The following is a 23,214-nucleotide window of genomic DNA, read 5'->3' on the forward strand; positions in this document are numbered from 1 at the left end:
AGCAGAATTATTTTCTGTATAGAGAAATATCATACTCGTACACATGTTCAAGGTTCATATTTGTTTGGCTTAAAGCTAAAAGAGCAAATTTCCAGATTAAAAAAAACATTGAATTTTGAATACTAGAAGATAAACGCCGCAAGTTATTTTTATGAATGTTAGATAGTGAAATATTTCCTAAAGCTCAGAAATTTGTCAGATTATTAACCAGAGCAAAATAAATCCACTGCATTTCAAATAATGCCCTGAATGCCTAGTGAAAGACCATGCTGATTAGCTGTACCACAAGTTTCCTGTGTTTGTATTAAGCACAAGACACCAGGGACTCATCTCAAAGTGTCTGCAACTGTCCCAAGGCACCTAAAAATTACTTTTTTAATTTTCCCAGAGGACAGTTTATTCTCCCACCCCTATAGTACATGCAGGAAAAACCAGTCACATTGTGTCAAAGCTACAAAGATCCATAAAAAGGTTATTAAGACAGTAGATCTTTCTCTGCATTTATTTGAGAGGCCACTATAGCCTTTAAAATACTAGTACATGGATGCATTTGACAGATAAAGTACAGCACATTTTGTAATTCTAACATAAGGAGGAATAATTAAGTTTCTAAACTCAGAGAGCTAAAGAATGGACACACTCTGTGATATAGTAATTTATAATTTCCATGTAAAAATATTTAGCGAATATGTAATGAAGCTGTGGTAACCTGCAAGACCTGAACATCTATGGAGAGAACAAAGCCTCATGGCACAGAGTTAAGCTTCATTCATTCTGGTGCTCTCCCACAACTGAGAGCACACTTTAATGCTTTGGAACTTGGGAGTACCTGGGAATGCTATGATTTATTTATTCTTGGTGTGATTTATAGTACTTCCTTTTTCTCACACTCATCTTCATTCAAGCCATTCTGTGGAACAGAGAAATATCCACATCTGACTGGTTGTGTGCCTGATCTGAACATTGTCTTGTTACTGCATTCCTGCTCTGGCACTGATCTGATCACACTTATTTACCAGTCTGAAAAGCTCTGCATATTGTCCAGGTAGAGTTCAAAGTGCTGACTTCCACCCCTAAATCTCTCAGGGGCCTCAGACCTGCCTGAAAAGGATCTGTAGAGAAAGACCTGAGAAAATGAGATCACTTTGCTAAAGAGAGATATTAGCAGGCAGTTTGGGGATGCCTAAGATTTAAACTTCTACTTCTGTTGTAGATGAAGTCCTGAGGTGTTCCTGTGACAGGTTACTGAAAGATGTTTAAAGCAATTGTTTGCTCATATGTGGGGGGGATTTATTTATTTTATGAGTTTCAACCTTCACCAACCCATGCAATGGGATGGAGAGAAAGAGAACTAACTACCCAAAATTCTGTTTGTTGTAAGTATTTTTTCAGGGTCAGAAAAAATAGTGATGACTCTTGACTCAAAAAATGGTAAAAAACTGTATCACTTTTGATTATCATAAAAATCTTCCTCTCTGATTTTGAGGCTATTCATTATTACTTTTGCATATATTCCATGTACTTTATCAAAATACCTAATAGGCTTGGTGTTTGTATTTTTATGACCCTGCTGTAAATAAACCTTTTCCTTGTTTATTCTCTCTTTGTTCTTGTTCATTTCATGCTATCTTCTCTGTTTATACATGCAAAAACAAACAAACAAACAGTGCTTCACTGCCAGTTGATGCCAACTGGCAAAGGACAAAAGCACCCCTGCCATAAGGAACTTTGCTGAGAAGTGATCTCTGCAGCCTCCTCCTTTTCTTCAGAGTGCCAGCAAAGATAGCAGAGCTCTCCAAACTGGAACCATTAGAGGAATTCAGTCATTTAGTTAAGTTCATATTATTGGGCATAAAATAAGAAAACCAAAATAAATACTCTTTTGACCATTCTTCAAGCCAACACCTCTGGTTGCAATGCTGGGCAGATTTAATGATTTTAATTTTTTTTTCTAGAGATTAATATACTGATAAATGGCTGACATAATTTTCTTAAATTGTCCCTTCCTGAATAAAAAGCTCTTGGGGGCACTATTTCATTATAAAAAGAAGGGAGAAAAGCTGAGGAGGGTAAGATGCTTCTGTTCTCAGAATTTAATTTCCCACAATGATACACAGTGATACTATTGAGAATGGCACAGTTATAAATTAGTGTGGAGTTATTGACTTTCTCTCTTATGTGTTGACTTTTGCAAATTATCATTAATCACAACAATTTTGATGTATGGTTTGTAATCACTTTTAACTGGTTTTGATATAGTGCAATTTGTCAGCTTCTGTGGCCAGTGTCCTGGCCATGTGTATCTTACACATATTGCACTTTAGGTTTTCTTTAAAAATATTGAAATGGAGACTACTTCAGCTTTTTCAGGATGCTTTTATTTTTTATTGCTTGTAATTAACCAGCAATAGAGACTTAGATAAGTTTGTGGAAATAGCTTAAAACTGTCTGTATGATTAGATAACATTGAAGGAACACACAGATAAAACTGGAAAAAGGATGTGAAAAAACTCCTGCTGTTTACCCTGCAGCTATCAATAATTCCATGTCTGTTGTTGTGAGGAAATGGAATAAACATTGTGAGGAAATTACATTCATGACTCCCAAAAATTAAATCTGTACTATTGCACGATGAATCAATGGTCAAAAAAAGCTAAAAGAGTTCCTGAAACATGTGAAAGAACTCAAAGGAGTGTTTGAATATGTATAAATCTTATGAATATGTATGCAACCCATGTAATGAAAAGTATATGAGAAAATTGTTTTAAGGTGTGCTCCTAGCAATTTGCCAGGCACCTCAGTGCTGGATACTGCCCCTTTCATCCCTTATTAAACCTTTACAAATTTTTAAGAGTAAGCCTTGTTTCTCACAGCATATAAGTGAGAGAAATACTGTTGGTCAATTTTGGTACTATGAAAACTCCTTAGTGTCAAAATTAATCACAGTATCAAAATAAATCAAATTAGTTCATAACTAGAGCTGAGAAGCAGGGTAACAATATATTAGGGAATTTACAAAAGGATTTCCAGAAGTAACAGTTCATTATAGCTATATAATATAGCTATTAGTTGCTAAAAACTAGTGTAAAACTAGTGTAAAAACTAGTGTAAAAGCTATTGGATTAGGTATGAAAAAAATAATAAAACATTTTAATTCTTAGAGAATCTAGTCTGAAAGAAGAAGTTTTAAAAATACTTAACAAAACATGATTTTTCCTAATAATTGTCTTACAAGCAATTTAACTGTGGGCCAATGCTTGAAAAAATCCACAACAAAATCCCAAACCCTCTAATCCTTAATAAAATATACTGGCAGGAATACACACACACAAAGAACCATTCACATCCAAAAACCCAGATTACTTTTGGAGATTATGATTATATCAAATGAGATTTCTTAATTTCCTGCTATAGAATAAACCCAATATAAAGCTAAATCATCCAAGTAACAATTAGGGAACATCTTTTGTAAGTTTATGTCACTTGGTGCTTCTTGACCTGTGGTCTTTTTTAGGACTACTGAATTTCAAATGTACTGGATCAGGTGGGTATTTATGCTTATTTTCAGCTCAGTCCATTGAGGAGGCTGCCTGTCCTTGCTTTAACCTACTTTCCCTGCTAAAGTCATTCTGCCTCATAAGCCCCATGGAGATTTGAGAAGCAAAGCCAGTTTATTCCTACAGTGGGCCCACCTTGTTCAGAAACATTGCCAAAGGCTCATTTGGAAACCCTTCTCACAGGAAATAGGAACATTTGGTACTTTGCAAAATCTGTAAGGACTCAAAATAGAAAGGTACAGCTAGCAACCATAAGAGGAGTGTACTGCTTCTTTTCAAATATAGCATCTGAGGAGAAAGCCCATTAAAAACAAACAAAAATAAATAATATTAATCGCATATTCAAACATGGAGTGATTCTAAGCATTAACTATTGGCTAATTGTTTTACAGCTATTATTTATTATATCATATATTCTATTTCTGATGTGGAGTTTACTACACGTTTTGTAGCAGAGTTAAAGAAAAATAGTAGTTTTGTGTGCACTTTTCATTTTGCATTTTATGTCATTTTATGTCTTTTCACCATGATGAAAAAGGATGGAACAGTCACAATTACAATTTTTTAAAAAATCTCAATTTTTAAAAAAAATGTGAAAAATATATGTGTTTCTCTGCTGCGATACCTCCCAGCAGCAGGACATAGAGGTGATAGATGCCACCTGTATCCAGACAGGGTTTTTATGAGCACTCTTCACCATCACTTTGTACCTTCACAAGGGAACACTGTCATTGTTTTATGTGATTCCCCCCCCCCAGTGAAGATAAAAATCTCTCTGTCCAGAAGGACTCCTGAGAAGAAGACCATTTTTTGACAGTGTTCAACTGTGCTTATGGTGTCCCCAGAAGTTTTGTGAAATAAATACTTCACCACAATTAGGACAACAAAGACATATAACCATTCCTGTAACAGGATGTCTGAATTTCCTACCCTGGGTACCTGAGAGGAACTGTGTATGGCCATGGTGGTGCAGGAAGGAAACAGTGCTTGGGATTAGAACTTACCCTTAAAATAAAAAATATAGATCTCTTCCTTGAGTGCAGTGAGTCTTTGGATCACCCATCATAGAAATGGAAACAGCTTGTTTCTATTTAGACTATACAGCAAATCTGTTCTAGTATTTCTAATAATGGTTTGTTTCTTTATTTGTATATTACTTACAGTTCTTCATCAAAGCAATAGTGCAATCAATTTGGAATTACTTCATTAGCTGTGCCTTGGTGTTTTTAGATCTTCTGCAGGTCATAATGATAACTAAATCATCAAATAACAATAATCTTGCTCTTCAAGTTGCAGTGCCCCTTGGAGAAATGCAGCCATATGCCATAGGAAAAACAGGGCCCTTTTTTAGCACAAGCAACACCAAGATACAAATCACATCACAGGCAGTCAGAGTTAATTAAGTCAGGCACCTACTGTTTGCCTATAGCTTGTACTGGCTGTTAATTTGAAGGTCTGCTGTAGTGCTAAGATGAGATAATTAACTAATGCATTGTGTGACATGATGAACACATTCCTAAAGGGGCTTGTTACGGTGACTTTTTTGGGATAACACAGTAAAATTTTATATAATATACCACAGCAGTTTAAAGGGGAAAAAAATGCTAACAGGTCTCTCTTAAAGTGAAAAATGTCAGGAGCTCTTACCACTGATTATATAGCACACAGAACCACACAGCTGTTAAAACTATAAAAGGAGCACCAACATCTATTTCTTTTAGTTTGAACAAGTAATTTTGGAAATTGCTGTGCTTTTTTTTCATTTGTAATATATACACACACAGAAAGTCTGTATTTTGTTTAAAATTGTATTGAATTACACACATGGTGTCACTGTCACTCCAAAGGAATTGCTTTTATCTATTTTATCTATTTAGTGCACCTAAATTGACTGAAGTATCTTCTTTTCTCGATTGCCCTTTAACTCTTCCATCTCACATCACCAGAAGACTCTTCAATCTGGGGGGGGGGGGGGGGAAAGACATTCTGAGTAGGCTGAAGAACAATTCCTACAATATGAGATAGGATTGGAAAGATTAAAATGAAAGACAGGAGAATGTGGTGCAGGCTCTGCCAGGATTTAGGCCAGCTACATTCACAAAGTGATCCTTGGATCACTTTCTCCTTGAACACAAGGTGATCTCACATAGTGAAGAGCTGCTCTTTAATAGAATTAAAATGTATCACTTCCAAGAAAATAATAGTGGCATCAGGTTTTGTACAATGGCTAACAGCTACTGCAACACTAGTTGGCTGTTACAGAGGAATGAGGTATTTTACTACAAAAATGCATCAAGTTTTAACTTGTTACATTTCACGGTACTATACTCTCTTGCTTTCATTGTTTCAAATATGTTACTGTTCTGCATATAGTAAAACTCCCTGTGAAATACTTCAGGGGGTCATTCTCGTGTTGTTATTCTGTTTCAATGCTGAAAAAATGTTTTCCAGCAACCTTCTTCATTTTTAAACCTGTAGTAATTAACTCTCATGGCTGCATGTGCTGCAAGATCCAGAAACTCCAATGGGTGCCTAATGTCCGGCCAACATCTAGATATCCTGTTGTGGCATCAAGACCATAAGAATTATCAGGAAACTGAACAAATCCAGAAGAATTAATGAATATGCTGGTTTTGTTCTTTCCATACAATATGACATATTATCAACCCCTTGTGTGTTGGTGTTTTAATCTCACCTGAGATTCATTGGGAGCAACCAACAGCTCTGGGCAGAGGGCACCTTTCCCTCTGCATTGCTGAAGAGTTGAAAGATGAGCACAACATCCAATATCAGCTCAGCAGTGAGAAGGACTTGTCCTTTAGTTCAAGGTGTGAGTGGCTGCTTCTGCTCAATGACATCAGCATAAAAATGCAGGAGGGAGATGACAGAAGGAATAGACACTGTATTTTTTTTTTCTTCTACCTATTGTACCATGCATTATTGGGATACAATCACCAGTTTAGTGCAGGAAGGCAAAGGAAAAGTGCATTCATTAGCCTGTCCTCTGTAAAAAAAGAATAAGCACAAAGGAGCAAAAACAAAATTGAAAAGGTTTTAGTTGCTAAAAAAGGGGTTTAGTTGCTAAATAAGCTAAAGCTGGCAAATGATGAGACTGCTCAATTCATGGTATAGACCTGAAATTCTACACAGATATTCTAACTTCAGAGTGCTGGCTGTGGAGTGACACCTTGGTTTGATGAACTCTTGGAACTGTGGAAAAGAACCAACGTTCTTCTGCAGTGTTTAAGGACAAAGTGAAACCAAGGACATGAAAACACCAGTTCACAGCCCAGAGTGACCTGTACCCGCAGCACTCCACACCACTAAGTAGGAAAGGCTTCAAACAAACAAAAAAACATTAATATCATTAGCAAGCAAAAGCTCATTATTAAAAAATTGCTCTTTTTTGCCAATCTGCATTCACTATGCTTTCCTCTTCTGAATAATTGCTCAGTCTGTATATTAATTTAAGGTTAGAAGATGCCTGAAAGAACAAGAATTTTTTTCAGTCCCAGAAGCAGGTTGGAGAAGAGCATTGCCATAAAATTGAAAGAAGGGAGATTTTAGCATACAGACTAGGAAGTGCTTTAAACAGTATCTGAGTGGATTCTTTTACTATTATGAGAAGCAGCTGAAAGACTGTCATTAAAAAAACAGCAAACATATGTGATGTGTTCTCACAGAGAGGAAATTGTGTGGAAGTACCACATATGATCATCCCTGCCACTGAGCTCGGAAGGATAGCTTCACTTTGACAAGGTTTCAAAATACACTAGTAGTCTGCTGGTGTTTTCTTGGGAAAAATAAATTTTGTGATGGAATGTGAGTGTCGCACATTCAAGGTATCAAAAAGAGATATTTCTTAGTATTGTAAACCCATGATCTTCCAGCAGTTATTAAAATGTAATGCAGGGAATGGATATTAGATCCCTCTGAAACAATGGTGTTTATGTAATGTAAGAGCTTTCTTCTTTTCCTCTCTCTCCCCCACGTTGCTTCTTAACACTCTGTGTTGGAGATAACTCCTGCCAAAAGTTAGCAGCAGGGATTGCACATCCCTGACCCACTCTGCTACTGAACAAGTTCAGCTCTGTTGTCTCCAGACTCCTTTGCTGGTTCACGTGACTTATGTGACATTATACTGAAACCGCAGAGGGCGAGATTTCTCATCTCAGCTGATGTGTGGAGTAATATCCCACAGCCAGCACATTGCAGCAGCTATCCAGAAACAAATTCTGAGCCTTGCACAAGATTTTCATTCTACAGCATGCTAAAGGTCATACTGATTAACTTGGATGAGAATTAGCTGTGTATAAATTCCTTACTCCTAATAAAGCAGGCGGGAACCAAGTCTCCAATCTATCATCCTGGGATTAATTAATAAAGAAATACTAACTGCAAAGACTCAGCTACCAGAATAAACTATTGGAGCAGCTATCACTGTTTTTCCAGAAGTATTAGGTACTTTCAGTGAGTTTCTGTATGTAAGCCTTTATTGCTCACTTTTGGAAGACTGGGGGTTGATGGAGTTACAGCTGCTTATGCCAGGAGAGGCGCCATGTGGATGATTTTTAACTCATCATTTTGAGCACAATGACAAAAACTGCCATGGGAAAACAACACGACTAAAACTATGTTTCCTGTGGCTTACTAATGGACTATTCATGCAAAACATTAAGCTGATGAATGTGAATTTGTTGGATGCATTACCCTTTCTCCCTATGAGCAGGTTTCAAAGATTATAATTATGTTTGGTTTAATTACTATTAGTCTCAATTGAATTGTCAGTTCTTTCAGTATTTTCAGTGTCCAAAAATTTATATTTAAAATTTGCCTTATCTGAAGGTTCAATTTTGTATGAATTGGGTGTTATTGTATTTCAAAGTCTGATCATCATGCTTACTTTAGGAGAAGCATTCTTTGTTGATTAATGCTGTTGTAAATACATATAAAGCCACTCAAGTTAATTCTTGTGTGGTTTTGTCTTTTTCCAGACTCCATAATCATGTTTCATTCGAATTGTAATTTGCTTCAGACTGAGATAGAAATAAGAGATCTTCGCCATCTCTTACATCTACAGAACAGCTGCATGGCTCCTGCAGGGTGATCAGGATTGCTTCAGCTGGATGTTTCACCTGAGTGCCTTCCAGGCAGTTAGGGAGTCCCACATGCTGAGCAAGAAGCTGTGGAAGAAAAACCAAGCAGAGAATATGCCTGAATCCCTCTTACTCTCTAGAAAACAGAACCCACAGTCATGGCTCTACTCAGAGTCTGTACATTTGGGATCTTGAGTGCAGCAGATTACAAAAGGCTGATCTGGGGTATTCAACCTGCACTGCATCCTACCCCCTGAAGGCATTCACTTGGGAATTTTGGGCTTTGTCACCTCATGGAAATAAAACTTCCATCTCTTACAGCATTTTGCCAAGCCACAAGAGTAGGCCCACTATAAAATTGAAACATTCTCCCTTCAACCTGATGAGGAATAAAATCTAAGTGTGACCCACTGCAGAAAAGGGAGTGTAAAACAAGCAGAGCCAGGAAGAAATGAGCAGAATTATTACATAATGAGCAGAATTATTACATAATAAGCAGATTATTATATAATCCAATAGTAAAAGCATTAATTTAGGAAAGGAGAAAAGAGAAACCTCACTCTACTGCTTCTACTCAGCATTAAATGCCCTTTCCCTTGTTCAGTGAATCCCATTGCCCCAGCCCCTTCTCTGTTTTCCACATCCAAGAAGAGAACTGAAGAATTGAAGTTGCCCCGTGTTTTTCAGCCACTCTTAAATCACAAACATGTTTCTCAGAGGTTATCAGTAGTCTCCTGATGGAGGCACCTCAAAAAAACCCTTTGTATTTCCCATCCCTGTCCTCAGGCTCCCTCTGAGGGAAAGCTCAGCTGTCCATGCTCTCTCCCTCCCAAGACATTTGGAGGGACAGGCTGAGGGATGGTGTGTGTGCCATCAGCCACAGGATGTCCCTCTCAGGAGATGCTGCTGCCACACTGATGCCATATGCCTCTTTATTTCATGACACCTGTTCACACAGCGTGAGGTGGGAAAAAGATTACTTCCACAGCAGAATGGGAAATCATAGAGCGTTCACAGGCAGACAGTGGGTCCAGGGAATATCTTGTGAAAGCATTTAACAATTCACATTGTCAGAACGTGTATGACCATCCAAACACATGCTGTTTCCAGTCTCCTGTGTAAGAGCCACATTTGCAAATCATTAAGCCAAAGAAATCAAATCCTGTAGCTAAAGTTAAAAGCAGAAAAAAATCATGCACATTTTCTGATTATTGTTTCTTAACATATCCTATCTCCATGTTGGTTTTGTTCAATGTGCATTTTGCTTAATTGATTATTCAGCTAAATATTGCAATATAAATGAGAAAGTTGACTTTTATGAATTTGTACTTAAAAATTACTATTCTCTCATGAGTGCAGGATATTTGTAACTGTTACAATACACAATGTTATGATGGCATTGCTGGCCTTTGGAAAAGTTTGAGAACAAGTTTGTTTCCATTTTGTGAATGCTTCAAGTGCTGGGGAGCATGAACTGGTTCATTAGGCTTAAAGCAAAGTGGTTGTGAATTAAAGTGCTGCATAGCACGATCTCGGTGATGGCCTGATGCTCCTTTTCTCTTACTCTTCTGAGATCATAGTGACAGAAGAGCAAGATAGTCAGTGTAAATCTTGGCAACTAAGTTTTCAACTGCTGCACCCCATTGACCAGATCTGTCCAATCATGAATATTCTTTTCCAACTTTTTTTTTTTTTGGCAGTGAGATCTGAGCCTCTGCTAATTGTTGCAGTGAAAATAGTGCTACAGGTTTGTTACATGGTGTGACAAAACATATGTTCTCTAATGCTCAGTACAGAATAAGTAAGTTGGTTTGACAAAAAGAAAAAAAAAAAAGAAAGAAGAAATAATGCAGCATTTTCCAGCTTTGAGAAAGCTTCATTGCCTTCTTCCCCTCAGGTAAGAGCATGTCCCAGTGTGTGCGGAGGCACAGGAGCTGTGGAGCAGGGACACGGGCACGGCACAGCTCCCCTGCCCATGGCCCTGCAGGAGCATCTGCCTCTCGCTGAGCTGATGCCTTCCTGACCTGAGCGCTGTCCTGCAGGAGTTCGCTTCCTTTTATCTATCAACAACTGAAAAGTACACACAGGTGTTCCAACAGCATCACAACACAGTGTCTGCTCTGTCCTGCACACATCTCCCTCCAGCTGTGTTTAACCCGCGGTGTAAGCGACAGAAGTGAAGTGTGCTCCCCACAGAAGTTGTGCTCAGTGCTGTTCAAGGGGTATTTTATTCATTTCCCAGCGCTGCTTCGGGCAGGTCTCCATCCCTCAGGGGGCCCGGCTGACCGCTGTGTGCTGCTGCAGGTGTTTCTGAGGGGAGCCATGCGCTAGGTGAGCGGGCTGTGTTTCCGCTGGGACGCTCGGCCGAGGAGCAGCGGCGCCAGCGAGCACAGCCCGAGCCGCGATGTTCTCACACCCCCACGACCGCCCGCGTTTCAAACGCTAACGGGGCGGGCGCAGCGCGCTCCCGCCCCCAACATGGCGGCGGCGGGGGCGGGCCCGGCCGCGCGCTCACCCCGCGCCGCCGGAAGTGACGCGCCTGGGGCCGTGCGCGGCACCGGCGGCGGCGGGAGGAGGTGCGGGCCGGGCCGGGCCGGGCCGGGCCGGGGTGTGCGGGGCTCGGCCGGGAGCCCCTTCCCGCCCTCCCCGTGGGATCCGGGCAGCCCCGAGCCCCATCCGGCCGGGGCGCGGCGGGCTCGGGCCGGGAGCCGTGCGGCGGGGTCGGTGGGCAGGGCCCGCAGCCCCAGGCGCGGCCTGGCCGCTCGCTCCGAGCCGGCTGTGGGGCTGAACTGGCAGCTGTGCTGTGTTACCGCAGGGAATCGGAATAAACACGGGGCAGCCTTTTGGTTTAAGGGCTTGTGTAAGCGTAGGCTTAAAGGACAAGCTAAAGGTGCGTGTTCCGGCACCGTGAGTGGTCGAAAGTTTTTGATTGTCTTCTGTGTGTTACAGGTGAAATGGTTTTCTGAACTCCAGCTTGGATTGCCTCGTTGCTGCACGTTTGTAAATAGCAGGAAGTCAAGATGAAGAGCAGAGTGACACAAGTAAATGTAAGTGTTCTTAAAGCTAAATTGTAGGATTTGATCACTCCACTGTTACTGGTAATTAGGTTTGTAGCTGATATTGTGTTAAATAAAACTTCCTGGATGCAAAGTGAATATCTGTAGCAGATGGCAGCTGTTTGTAAGACAAATACTGCTAAGAGTCAGTAAATTACAGCTATTTCTAGCTGCTGATGTCCTTGCAGTTAAAGTCCTGAATATTACTCATGTATAATGTTACAATAATTGGTCAAAGATACTGAATGATGATGGCTCAACAGCAAATGTAAACATGTAGAGGAATGGAGAGACATTTGGAAAAATATGACAATGATCTTAAAAGATATAGAGACAATAAGTAGTAGTTAATTTGACAACTGTATGTCATACTATGCATGTTAAAGCTTTTCATTTTAAAAGCTATGTGTCCCATTTCTGAGTGGGTGGGAATGCAATAAGAAGAACTTTAGAAATGCTGTGTTTGTAAAGTACACAAGGCTTGGAACATGTTAGCAGAGCAATATTGTTAAGATGCACTACCTCAAATCTGTAGTATTACTTTGCCAGTTTTTCCAGAGTTGGAACCTGCATAGGCCTCTTCAGTCTTTGAGATCCAGCTTGTCTTTTTGGTTCTGCTTAGGCAGAGACAGATGATAAATAACCCATGGGAATGGATCATCCTAAAAAGACCCACTGCCTTCTTCCCATCTGCTAGATGAGATTTAAGTACAGTAACTGTTTTGTGTTATTCACTTTCTTGGAAGCTGAGGATACAGACTGGCATTATATTACTGTGCTGGGAAAAAAAAAAAAACAACTTAAAGACTTTTCTTTCTTATCCATGGATGAATTCAGTGATCTGCTCTGTGGTATAATGAGCATTGAAAGTGGTAGAAAACCTTGGTGAATATGTGAATTTCTTGTACTATCTCTGCTGCCAGAGGTAACGTGGCTCTAAAATGAAACAGGTGGACATAACTTTTGTAGGGATGCATGCTCCCAGTGGACAATGCACTGCACTTGTTTTGTATCATCATCTTGATGCAGGCAAGAGAATGCTGGGTGTAACTGTAGCAGTGTTTGCAGTGCACCCTAGGAAAGGTAGTATTCTAGGATATGTTATAGTGGCCTCAAAAATGCAGTTATTGGTTTGCAAATATACACACCCCTCAGTTAAGTTTTTGGAGATAACAGCTGCCCTGCTTTTTATGTAAGAGGTGTCACCCAGAGTTTTAGCTGAGTCTTTGGTGGGGCAAGAACTGGTGTGCCAGCGTGTTGATGGAGAGGGTGCTGCTTCAACAGAGGAGCTGAGTGTTGCTGCAGGGAGTTCCATCAAGGAAATGCTTGTGTTCAGTTTATCAAGAAAAATGTTCCTATTTCGCAGTTAATCACTCTGTGACATCATAAAATTGTGATTCTGAAAAATCATAAATATTTTAAAGGAAGAGATGACCCTTGCAATGAAAGTACTCAGGATACAAATGCTGCTGCCTGACTTTACCAAAGTTGTTTAGAAACATCTTAATTAATATCTTTCTATGTTTGTTGTAGATGCTGTCATGTTGTCTGTACTTCTAAATATCATGGCTCAGCCTATGGAATTTGGTGTGAAATGTTTAAGTGTGTATCACTTAAACAATCCTGCAAATCTGCCAAGTAAATCAGTGCAACTCAGATGTTCATAATGTACGAAACTAGAAATGACTCATAAGAAAATAAATTGTGATTAGTATAAAGGGGGAACCTAAGGAAAAATTATGCAATGGAAGGGATTTTTAGGAGAGAGGAAAGACGCTCTTTAAAGAAGAAATGGTGGAATTCCATTCGTGGTATTGTGTGTGGTACAACAAATTAAAATGGCAGCTGAAACAAGGAAGCAGGAAAGGCAGACCAGTGGTCCATCTACTCCAGTCTCCAGCAGTAATTAACAGCAGATGCCTTAAAGAGTTTAGGAATAGGGCAACTATAAAAGTACTTACCCACTTACACTCCTGCTCTCTACCTGTTTGCAGCTTCCTGAGCCAGATAAAAAGTTTTTTTGGTAACTCTTGTGAATTTTCCTTCTGTGTTTGTTCAGTGCCTTGAACCTGTGGAAGCATTTGGCATCTGCAGCATCTTGTAGCAGGGTGTCCAGCTGCTTAACTGCTTGTTCTTAGAGAACCAGGAACCTCTCTTTGTCATACCTGACTGCTATCAGCTTTATTTGATGGCCCTCCTTGTCAAGGAGTAGGAACTGAAGGCATGGTATGCTTTGATCTGAAGATAGGTGCTCACAGTCATGTTAGGGCTTGATTCTTTTTTCTTTCTCTTTCATTAAAGCATAGCTCCAGTCATGAAAGGAAGGAAAACTACAGTTCCCGACGTGAAAGCCTGTCTCCAGAGGACAGGTAGAATGACTGATTTTTGTATCCTTCAATTCTGCATATATTACTCACAATGTGAGTTAGAGAAGTTAAAAAAATCATCAGGTTATGTTTCTTCTTATGTATTACCATAACTTAAGTGCTAAAAAGGCAAATGTGGATTTAATAAAATACTTGAATGTCAATATTACAGTAATTAAATGGATTTGTTACTAAAACTTAGCATTTAGTTGAATTATCATGAGGCTTGAAAGTGGAAGTTACATGCTAGTTTTTGCTTGAAGTCATATATTGCTGATATCACAATTATCAGTTTTGGGCAAGGTTCATGCTGTACACGCAAAAATAAGTAGAAACAAAGGAATACATGTGTTCCGAGGAATGCAAGTTGCTGAATTTACTGTTGATATTTGATATTATTACTGTTAAACATTTAATTTCAAATTCTAGGAGCTTTCTTTTACAGTGCTTCTTTGCTTTTTGATATTTTTTCCTGATGACTAATTATTATTAAAGTAGACCCTTTTACTGGAGTGACACATATTTTGAAACTCACATTGCAGAATTGGAACACTTCTGCTTTGTTACATTATGTTGCAAGTAAATATTAATGCCATTGCTTTTCTCAGCCTTTTAGTAAAAGTTGTTTTCTCTTGCTTGTGAGTAGGGACATGGAGTGTGATAGGTCTCGTTCTCCAACGCCCAGGAAGAGGAGATACTCTGATGACAGCAGATATGATGAGGAATATTCAAGACGGGAATACTATGATGACAGAAGTTCAGATGGAAGGTATGGAGCCTCTTCTTAATCGTAGTAAAATACTTTTTTATTAAGAATAAATTGTGAAAGCTTTTGACATACACGTGGGTGTTCAGTGTTTTTTTCTTTTTCCCTTTAGAAGGATGGAAAGAGGGAGAGATAGACACTATGACAGGTGGGAGGACAGAGACTATGATCGAAGGAAGCAGAGAAGATACTCATCACCTGACCATAGGAGTCCAGACAGATCCACAGGCCAGAGCTCAGTTGCTCATGATGAGACCACCTCAAAGAAGAAGAAAGAGGAGGTGGATCCAATCCTCACTCGCACAGGTGGTGCATATATTCCACCTGCCAAGCTCAGGATGATGCAAGAGCAAATCACTGATAAAAATAGGTGAGTTCAAAGTTTCATAGTAGGATTTTTGCTGCAAGCAAAGCAGTTAAGATGTTTAGAGAATGTTGTGAAGAATGGATCCATTATGGGTTATGATCACTGTTTTGAAGGTATGTTTTTATCAGAAGAGAGATTAGAGAATCAGGTTAAAACTGTACCTGCTTCTGCTGCAAAGTGTAAATGATAAAGTAAGGCAGGATACTGAATGTAGCTAGGAATTTTGTGGAGCGTCTTACAAAACAATATTCTGGGTTATACCATATGCAGAGAATTACTCTTGTGTTTATAATTTTGGTTCAATGACTTTTTAGTGGTCGATTGTGTAATTGTGAACAAGTCTTCACATTTATGCAGTGAATATTTTAAAATTTATTTTACTGATTAAAAGAAAATGTGACTGTATGATATATGTATATGAATTTACTCAATGCATCTTCAAATTCATACATTACTAATTTGTGATACTTTGTAATAGCTTGGCATACCAGAGGATGAGTTGGGAAGCCTTGAAGAAGTCAATCAATGGTCTTGTCAATAAAGTGAACGTTTCTAATATAGAAAACATCATTCATGAGCTCCTTCAGGAGAATATTGTTCGGGGCAGGTAAGCCTTAGTATAATAAATTATTAAAATAATTATTCTGTTTTTCTGGAACTTGTACACTGTTCACTGTGTGTGCTATGAGTAGTGTATGGGTGCTAGTCAGATTTTAGTATTAGGCCATGTTGTCATATTCAGAATAGTCCCTTCCTTTGGAAAGGGTTTCTGTACTTGGTGGAATAGAATAGTGTATATTTCCTTTTCTAAAGGTTTTCCCAATGCATTTTACTTGAATGACTTGTAATTTAGGGTTGTCACTGTCTGTTTATTTTTGTAGTGCTTCATTATTTTTTTCTGGGACAAATAATATTTGTAGCCACTATTTAGCAAAACAAGTTTTACAAAAGTTACCTATTGCTGTTGATTGCTATAATGTAAAGAAGAGACCATTACACTCTTGGAGCTTGATAGATCCAAAAATTATTCTGTTACATTTCAGACAGATAGTGACACTTTCCCTGTCATGGATTTGAGAAGGAATGCATTGCTTTTCATGTGTGTTATATGTGATGGGAAGATCAGAGTCATGCAACTAGCATAAAAATAAGAGAATTAAGTAATTTAAATAAAATCTGGAGAGTGGGCAAATAGTTCCTGAATATGATTTCTGTTAAAAGTAATGAAGTTTAATGCTTTTGTAGGGTTGCTTTTTATTTGCCTGTATTTCATGACCCCCAAAATTTAATTTTCATACTCGCAATATTGTTTTAATTTAAAAATGAGCTTATTGGATATTTTTAGAATGCACTTGTGTGTGAAAGTTTTTGCGTGTTGTTTATAAATGTCAAAATAATGTGTATGGAAAATGGTACCATTTTCCTCCTTAGTTCAGTACTTCCAAACTTACACAGGTGAATTTAAAAGTAATGACACAAACTTTTACCTGGCTGTCATATCCTTTCCTGTAGTTTTAAGTAGGTGATATATAAGGACTGAAACAGACCACTTTCAGTTTGTAGGCAGGAAGAAACTAATTTCGAAATGAAAATATTCTGGTTTTGTGTGCTGGTATGAAGTGAGTTCTATTCCATTTGTCACTGCCAAAGTAAGCAGGAATAAGGTCCCTATGTACTTTGCATTTAGTACTCTGTAGGAGGTTTTTTCAAGATTTCAAGAGATCACAAGGAAGATAGATTTGGACATCAGTGTGTACTTTGGAGATTCATATTTGGAAGTTTGTTTTGTTTTAATCCTCATCCACATGTAGTTGAGTAATACAGCAAAAGTCAAATTCTATGTGCTCCTAAGCATTGCAAAAAGCAAAATTGAGATGAGGAAAGCACGTCACAGATTGTTTTCAGACTTTCATGACAATAAATGTAAAAGAGATAATTTGTATAATAAAAGAACTGTTATCTCATGAGTTCTTTGTTTACATTCATTTAGGCTCTAAGTAGTATTTTATAATCAGATGAAGTTCAGATCTAAAAGGGGATTATTGCATGATACAAGATGACTTTTTGCTTGCTTAGCATTTTTAAGTGTAGCTCTAATGTGAACAATATTTAATGAAAGATTAGGTAACAGTTTAAAACTTTTCAGTTCAGATAGATTTGTGCAACACATTTTACAAAATTCCATTTTGTGACATGATGAACCATGGTTTGAAAAAGATCATCTGGTTTCTTCCAGCTTTTCCAAATGCACATTTCATGTGGTAAGTACTAAATAAAAACATTACATGCTTTATTACCAGAAAAGTCTTTAAAACTTACTTATTTTTACAGGGGGTTGCTGTCTAGATCCATTTTGCAAGCTCAGAGCGCCTCTCCAATTTTTACTCACGTTTATGCGGCTCTTGTGGCAATTATCAATTCGAAGTTTCCCAATATTGGTGAATTGATCCTCAAGAGGCTGATTCTGAATTTTCGTAAAGGGTATCGCAGGAATGACAAGGTATGGAAAATGTAAAGGAGCAACATGCTGAAATGTGGAGCCTGCAGTGTAACTGTGTCGAGTGGGGTCAAAGCCAAGTTGAGACCAGTCTATGGGACATTAGTAGCATTAGAGTATCATGAAAGTTTGACAACCTATTCTGGAATTGATACTGTGGTAGTTCGGAGGTTTTTGATTTGGGCAGGGATGTTTAATTCAATTTTTTTTTATTTTTGAGTGTATAGTCCTAATTGTGAACAACTACCACTATCCTTAAATAGTTTCACAACTAATTTGCTTGTGAGATGTGCTAATCTATAGTATGGCTGGGCTAGGAATTTTTTCTTCCATATGTTAAAATTTCCTGCTTTATTTTTTTTGCAGCAACTCTGTCTAACATCTTCAAAATTTGTTGCACATTTGATGAATCAGAATGTGGTATGTTTCTTTGTTTCTACTCAGTCCAAAGCCTACATGGTTAATTTTTAGTTTATGACAGTAGTATCCTAAGTGAAGATTCTCTGTGTGTTCTGAAAGTTGCTGAAAGCCTGAGTGTGGTGCCTGCTTTAAATTGTTAAGATCTCTTTAGAAAAGATACCTGGTAATTGCTTATGCAGCTATCAGCACTTATTATTACACTTATGCTCCAGAGCTTCCCCAGATTTCATGTGTGTGTTAGGGTTAGTATTCAGGCATGTCTTGATGCAAAGCAAGGATCATTTGAGGCTCTGTCCCACAGATCTTAAACTGAGTTTTCTTGCAACATGTGTGTACTAGCAGAAGTAGCCTCAGTTGCATCTAAATCACATTTATGTCCAGCTCTGTGCCACTTGTTAACATGTCAGAAATCAGGATGGTCTGATTTAAATAATGTCAAATCAGCAATATTGGAAATATTCTGCATTTTGGTACAGAAGAAATTAATCTGAGATGTGCTCTTTGCTTATATGCCTGATCCTTGAAGATCTCATTTAATTATTGGTACAATGCACTTAGAACTGGGTTCTGTAATGCAAGTGCTGGTTTATTTACTTCTTGGAAATGCATTCTGTTATTTTTTTAATGGCAAAGTATTTTTCATTGCTTGCTTGTTCACTTCAATAAACAGTTGCATTCACTAGAAAATTGGTGTAAATACCAATATTAAAACTGGATTTGAAATTTTGACTTCCTCTTAATCGGCTTTGCCCCTCTACTGCTGCTTGTCCTCAAAGGCCAGACAAGTCTGTCCAGTAAATGAATGTGGTGATAGTGTAACATTCTGCATTCTAATTCTTTGCTGATACTCTTTTCACAGGCTCATGAGGTTTTATGTTTGGAAATGCTCACTTTGCTTCTTGAAAGGCCTACTGATGACAGTATTGAAGTAGCAATTGGATTTATTAAAGAGAGTGGGCTCAAATTGACAGAAGTTTCTCCTAGAGGTATTAATGGTAAGTACAGTCAGCCAGTATTTATCTTGGCATTTGTATTAGTAAATGCCTTTCATATTTACATTTGTCTCTTTTCCAAAGCAATCTTTGATCGCCTTCGACACATTCTGCACGAATCTAAAATCGATATGCGTGTTCAGTACATGATAGAAGTCATGTTTGCTGTGCGGAAGGATGGCTTCAAGGATCATCCAATCATTCCAGAGGGATTGGATCTAGTGGAAGAGGAGGATCAGTTTACTCACATGTTGCCATTGGAAGATGACTACAACCCAGAGGATGTTCTTAGTAAGTTAGAAATGAAAGAGAATTCCTTAAGTGCATTCCTCAAGAAAATAAATTCAAGAATAAATATTAATAGCTTTCTTCAATTTGTGTTTTAAATAAAGATTCTCTTTTATTCTAAAGATGTTTTCAAGATGGATCCGAACTTTATGGAAAATGAGGAGAAATACAAAATGCTGAAGAAAGGTAGGGATATTTGTGTGTATACACAACCATTACCTATGGCATTTGCTTATACAGCTGTTGCTGCCAACATTTATTTAACAGTGGGTGATACTTCTGTCCTATATAACTCATCACATTTATAGACCTTTCCTTTTTGTTTGTGCTACTCAGTGTTGTTTCTCCATCTGTGTTTCCATTCTGTTATGATATATCTGCTTTTTTTGCCTCGTCCATATTCTGTACCTGAGACATCCTTTCACTCTTCATGGGTTGGATCAAGGGGGTTTTTGTAATGAAAGTACTATTGTCTATGTTCTGTTAATCTGGGATACTGCTGTTTCAGAAATTCTTGATGAAGGTGACACTGAATCTGAAGGAAATGAAGAAGCTGGAAGTAGTGAAGAAGATGAAGACGACGATGAGGAGGAGGAGGATGAAGATGGTAAGTGTATGACTGGTGCCTTACAAGCAATTGATTGAATGTAGATTAAACAGGAAAGAAAAGCTTAACTTCTTAGATGTTTTGCAAAACAGGTGTTCAAATGTTAAGCAATGTTTTCCTCTTCAGTTATTCTCAGGTCTAAGTCTTTACTAGCAAACAGTATAACAGTCTAAAAGGAAGTGTTCAGCACATGCAGAAAAGGAAAAGCAACTTTGTCACGCTATTCTTGACAGGATCAGTTTCCTTTGAGAAAAGCCTTACACACATAAGACACTTAAAAGAGCAAAATTAAAGCTCTTGCTTAAACTTTCCCATCTTCTATCATATTTTTTAGTCACTTTCAAAATTAGGATGGATTTTCTTATAACTGTATCTACATCCTCCATATATCACTTGGTTCAGTATTGCCTTCTTTCTTGATCTTCACTGGAGACAATACTTACTCATTTTCTAAGAATGTACTCAATTCCCAGGAAAAAGCATTGATGGATAAGCATAACTTAAATTTTTGTGCAGACTGCATGGAATGGAAAAGCCAGTCAAGTATTGTTCCTGTAGAAAATATTTTGTGCTTTTACCAAACTTTAAAAGATTGAAGGAATAGTGAGTATTTGCAAATGAATGTGTTCCCAGAGTGGTTTGATTCAGAATGGATTTTTCCACGCTTGCTCCAGAACTTTGCAAAATGCTATAATGTAGATCCTACAATTAACAGGAACTAAGAATTGCCTGTTAAAGTCAAATGCTTCATAAAGCATTGTATAGCTAAACTGTGTAGAAAATGGATTGCTAATAATGTTCACAAGAAGTATTAAAACCTAGAGGTTGCAGTGACTAAGAAACATGAAATGTCTTTAAAAGAATTTCCCTATTGAAACTCTCTAAATATTTACCTTCGTTACATATGAAGCAAATACTGATTTTTATTTTTTCCTTATCTATAAAAATAAACATTAAAAAATACATAAACCTGCAAACAGTCCTAACTGCTTCTAGAAAAATAGTGTTCTACACTCAATAAATGATAAATAGAGCTGTCCTAAAAAATTACTACATGTGTCTTCCTTAATGTTTTGTTCTTTACAAAGCCATGCTTTTCTTTTCCAGGTCAGAAAGTTACTGTCCATGACAAAACAGAAATTAACCTGGTCTCATTCCGTCGTACAATTTATCTGGCTATTCAGTCAAGGTAAATATAAGTTATGCACCTAGGAGTGTAGTTCTTTTCAAGTCAGTGAACTGTAATTCCTCTTCGTTTAAAATTGTCTTAATGTGCAATTCAAAAGAAAAAAGAACGTAGGGAAGTGGTCTTTATGGAGCCTGACCTGACTGTGCAAAGCAGACTGTTTTCCAAACTGTCATTCTAAGATGAACCTTGTTTGTTTCAAAATGTTTGAGTAGTGGGCTGGGGCTATTGCTATAATGAGAGCTTTCTGAGTGAGCAGAAGTCAGTGATCTTCAAATTTTACAGCATCTTGAGAATTTATGAAAAAAAAAATTGAGACACACTTAAAAATTCTGTAGTTTGTCTCTACTTCTGAGATGCTCTTCTGCCATCTGCATTGTTTAGAAATAAGTATTTACCAACAGTTACCAACCCTGAAGTGTGGTCTACTTGTGGTGGTCTTGAGAATGATTTCCTTGCAGTTTGTGGCACAGCTATTCCAAACCTGCCAGGTGTAGCTTCTGTGTCACCAGGCTGAGAGGAAAGGTTGATCCCTTGCAGCCCATAATACTGTGCAGGTCTGATCCTGCATGAGGAGTGCAATGATGTAGTTGTGGTCATTTAGACAGGTGAATTAATACCATACTGAAGATATCAAAGCTCTCTCATTTCTCAAAGTTACTGTTAAATACTTTCTTGCCATACTCAAACTTGTTCGTCTTACACGTGAGGGAGAGGATGTACCCAGTGGTACCTAAAGGCTTTCAGAACAGGAGTGCAATAAGGAAACTGTGATGTGTATTGCTTTTGGAGCTTGTCTGAAGTGGTTACATTTCAGTGTGTTTCCAAAGGTGCAAAACAAGCTCCCGCTTCTCTGTTTTATTAGGTTTTGTAAGATGACTTGGATCATCTTGTTTTCAGATTGCCTGTAATCAAATGTAATAATTTTGGATTAGTTTTCAGCTAGAAACTCATGAAATAAATAAGCAAAATGTTTATTAAAAACCCCACAACAATGAAGTCTCAGTAAATCAAACAGCTGAAGTACTTTACTTCAGAAGAGTTGAGGTTTTAGCACCAAGGATCAATCAATATAGTTTTGGAATGTTTTTAGCATAGCATTTACTGCACAGATAATAAGTGGTTTTTTTCTATTCAGCTTAGACTTTGAAGAATGTGCTCACAAACTGCTGAAGATGGACTTCCCTGAAAGTCAGACTGTAAGCCTTTATTCTTACTCTTCTTGTTACTAGCATTATTAAGATACAGTACTATGTTAGTATCTAAAAACCTTGCTCATGTTCCATGACCTGCTTTGTATAGCAGGCAGATGAATGAGTTCCTTACAGCTGTTGTTCCTCAAAATTAGTTACACAACTTTTAGAGCAAATAGATTGACACATATTTCATAAGCAATTTGTCTTTTGTATGTCCTCCTTTCTGTCAAGCAACACAAATGTTTACTCATAGCCTTTTTTAAAAGGTCTCTTGTTTGGACTGGTGAAACTTCTGTCCTCTGACAAGAATACAGCAGCATGGCAGAGTTCTCTGAAAGGAGTCTGGGTTGGAGATAATATTTACAGTCAGCTATAGACTCTATCAGTGGGGCTTGAAATTTAGCACAGTGCAATGAGTGTGTTGTTTTGATGCTTTCACAGACAGTCTTTGAATAAAGAGCATATTGGATTAAAGCAGTTTTGAGTGATTGCTTTGCTGTAATTTTGGAGAACATGAAGGCTAAAGCTATTTTGTCCTCAGACTCTACAAAATCAATGCAATTGCTGTGTTTTCAAGTAATGGAAGATGTTCTTCATCCAGTACTTCTGTCGATACTAGAACAGAAAGTAAATACACATCTGATTTTTCAGTCAGCTGTAAGTTGTTGTCAAAGGAGTTGCACTTGGGGGCATCTGTAACTTCTTGTGGCTTTAATTATCACTTTATTTGTAACAGTGTATGTAATAAGTAACTTTAGTGTAATATTCTCTAGGAAGGGGAGATCTGGGCTACACTTACGTGTTCTTTGAGAACTTGTTT

The 23,214-nt window shown here is 38.0% G+C and overlaps 1 protein-coding gene across 1 annotated transcript in view; it reads left to right on the forward strand.

Moving 5' to 3' along the window:
- Positions 1-23,214, forward strand: part of CWC22 (CWC22 spliceosome associated protein homolog) — a 215,658-nt gene that overhangs the window by 175,791 nt on the left and 16,653 nt on the right. Inside the window, 13 exon segments of the mRNA XM_079310467.1 lie at positions 11,616-11,700; positions 14,011-14,078; positions 14,722-14,844; positions 14,954-15,211; positions 15,687-15,815; positions 17,540-17,708; positions 18,072-18,125; positions 18,985-19,120; positions 19,202-19,408; positions 19,529-19,591; positions 19,914-20,012; positions 21,120-21,201; positions 22,337-22,397. Of these exon segments, the coding sequence (XP_079166593.1) occupies positions 11,674-11,700; positions 14,011-14,078; positions 14,722-14,844; positions 14,954-15,211; positions 15,687-15,815; positions 17,540-17,708; positions 18,072-18,125; positions 18,985-19,120; positions 19,202-19,408; positions 19,529-19,591; positions 19,914-20,012; positions 21,120-21,201; positions 22,337-22,397 (1,476 nt within the window). The 5' untranslated portion in view covers positions 11,616-11,673.

This window comes from Erithacus rubecula, assembly GCF_903797595.1.
Source record: "Erithacus rubecula genome assembly, chromosome: 8".
Taxonomy (NCBI): Eukaryota; Metazoa; Chordata; class Aves; order Passeriformes; family Muscicapidae; genus Erithacus; species Erithacus rubecula.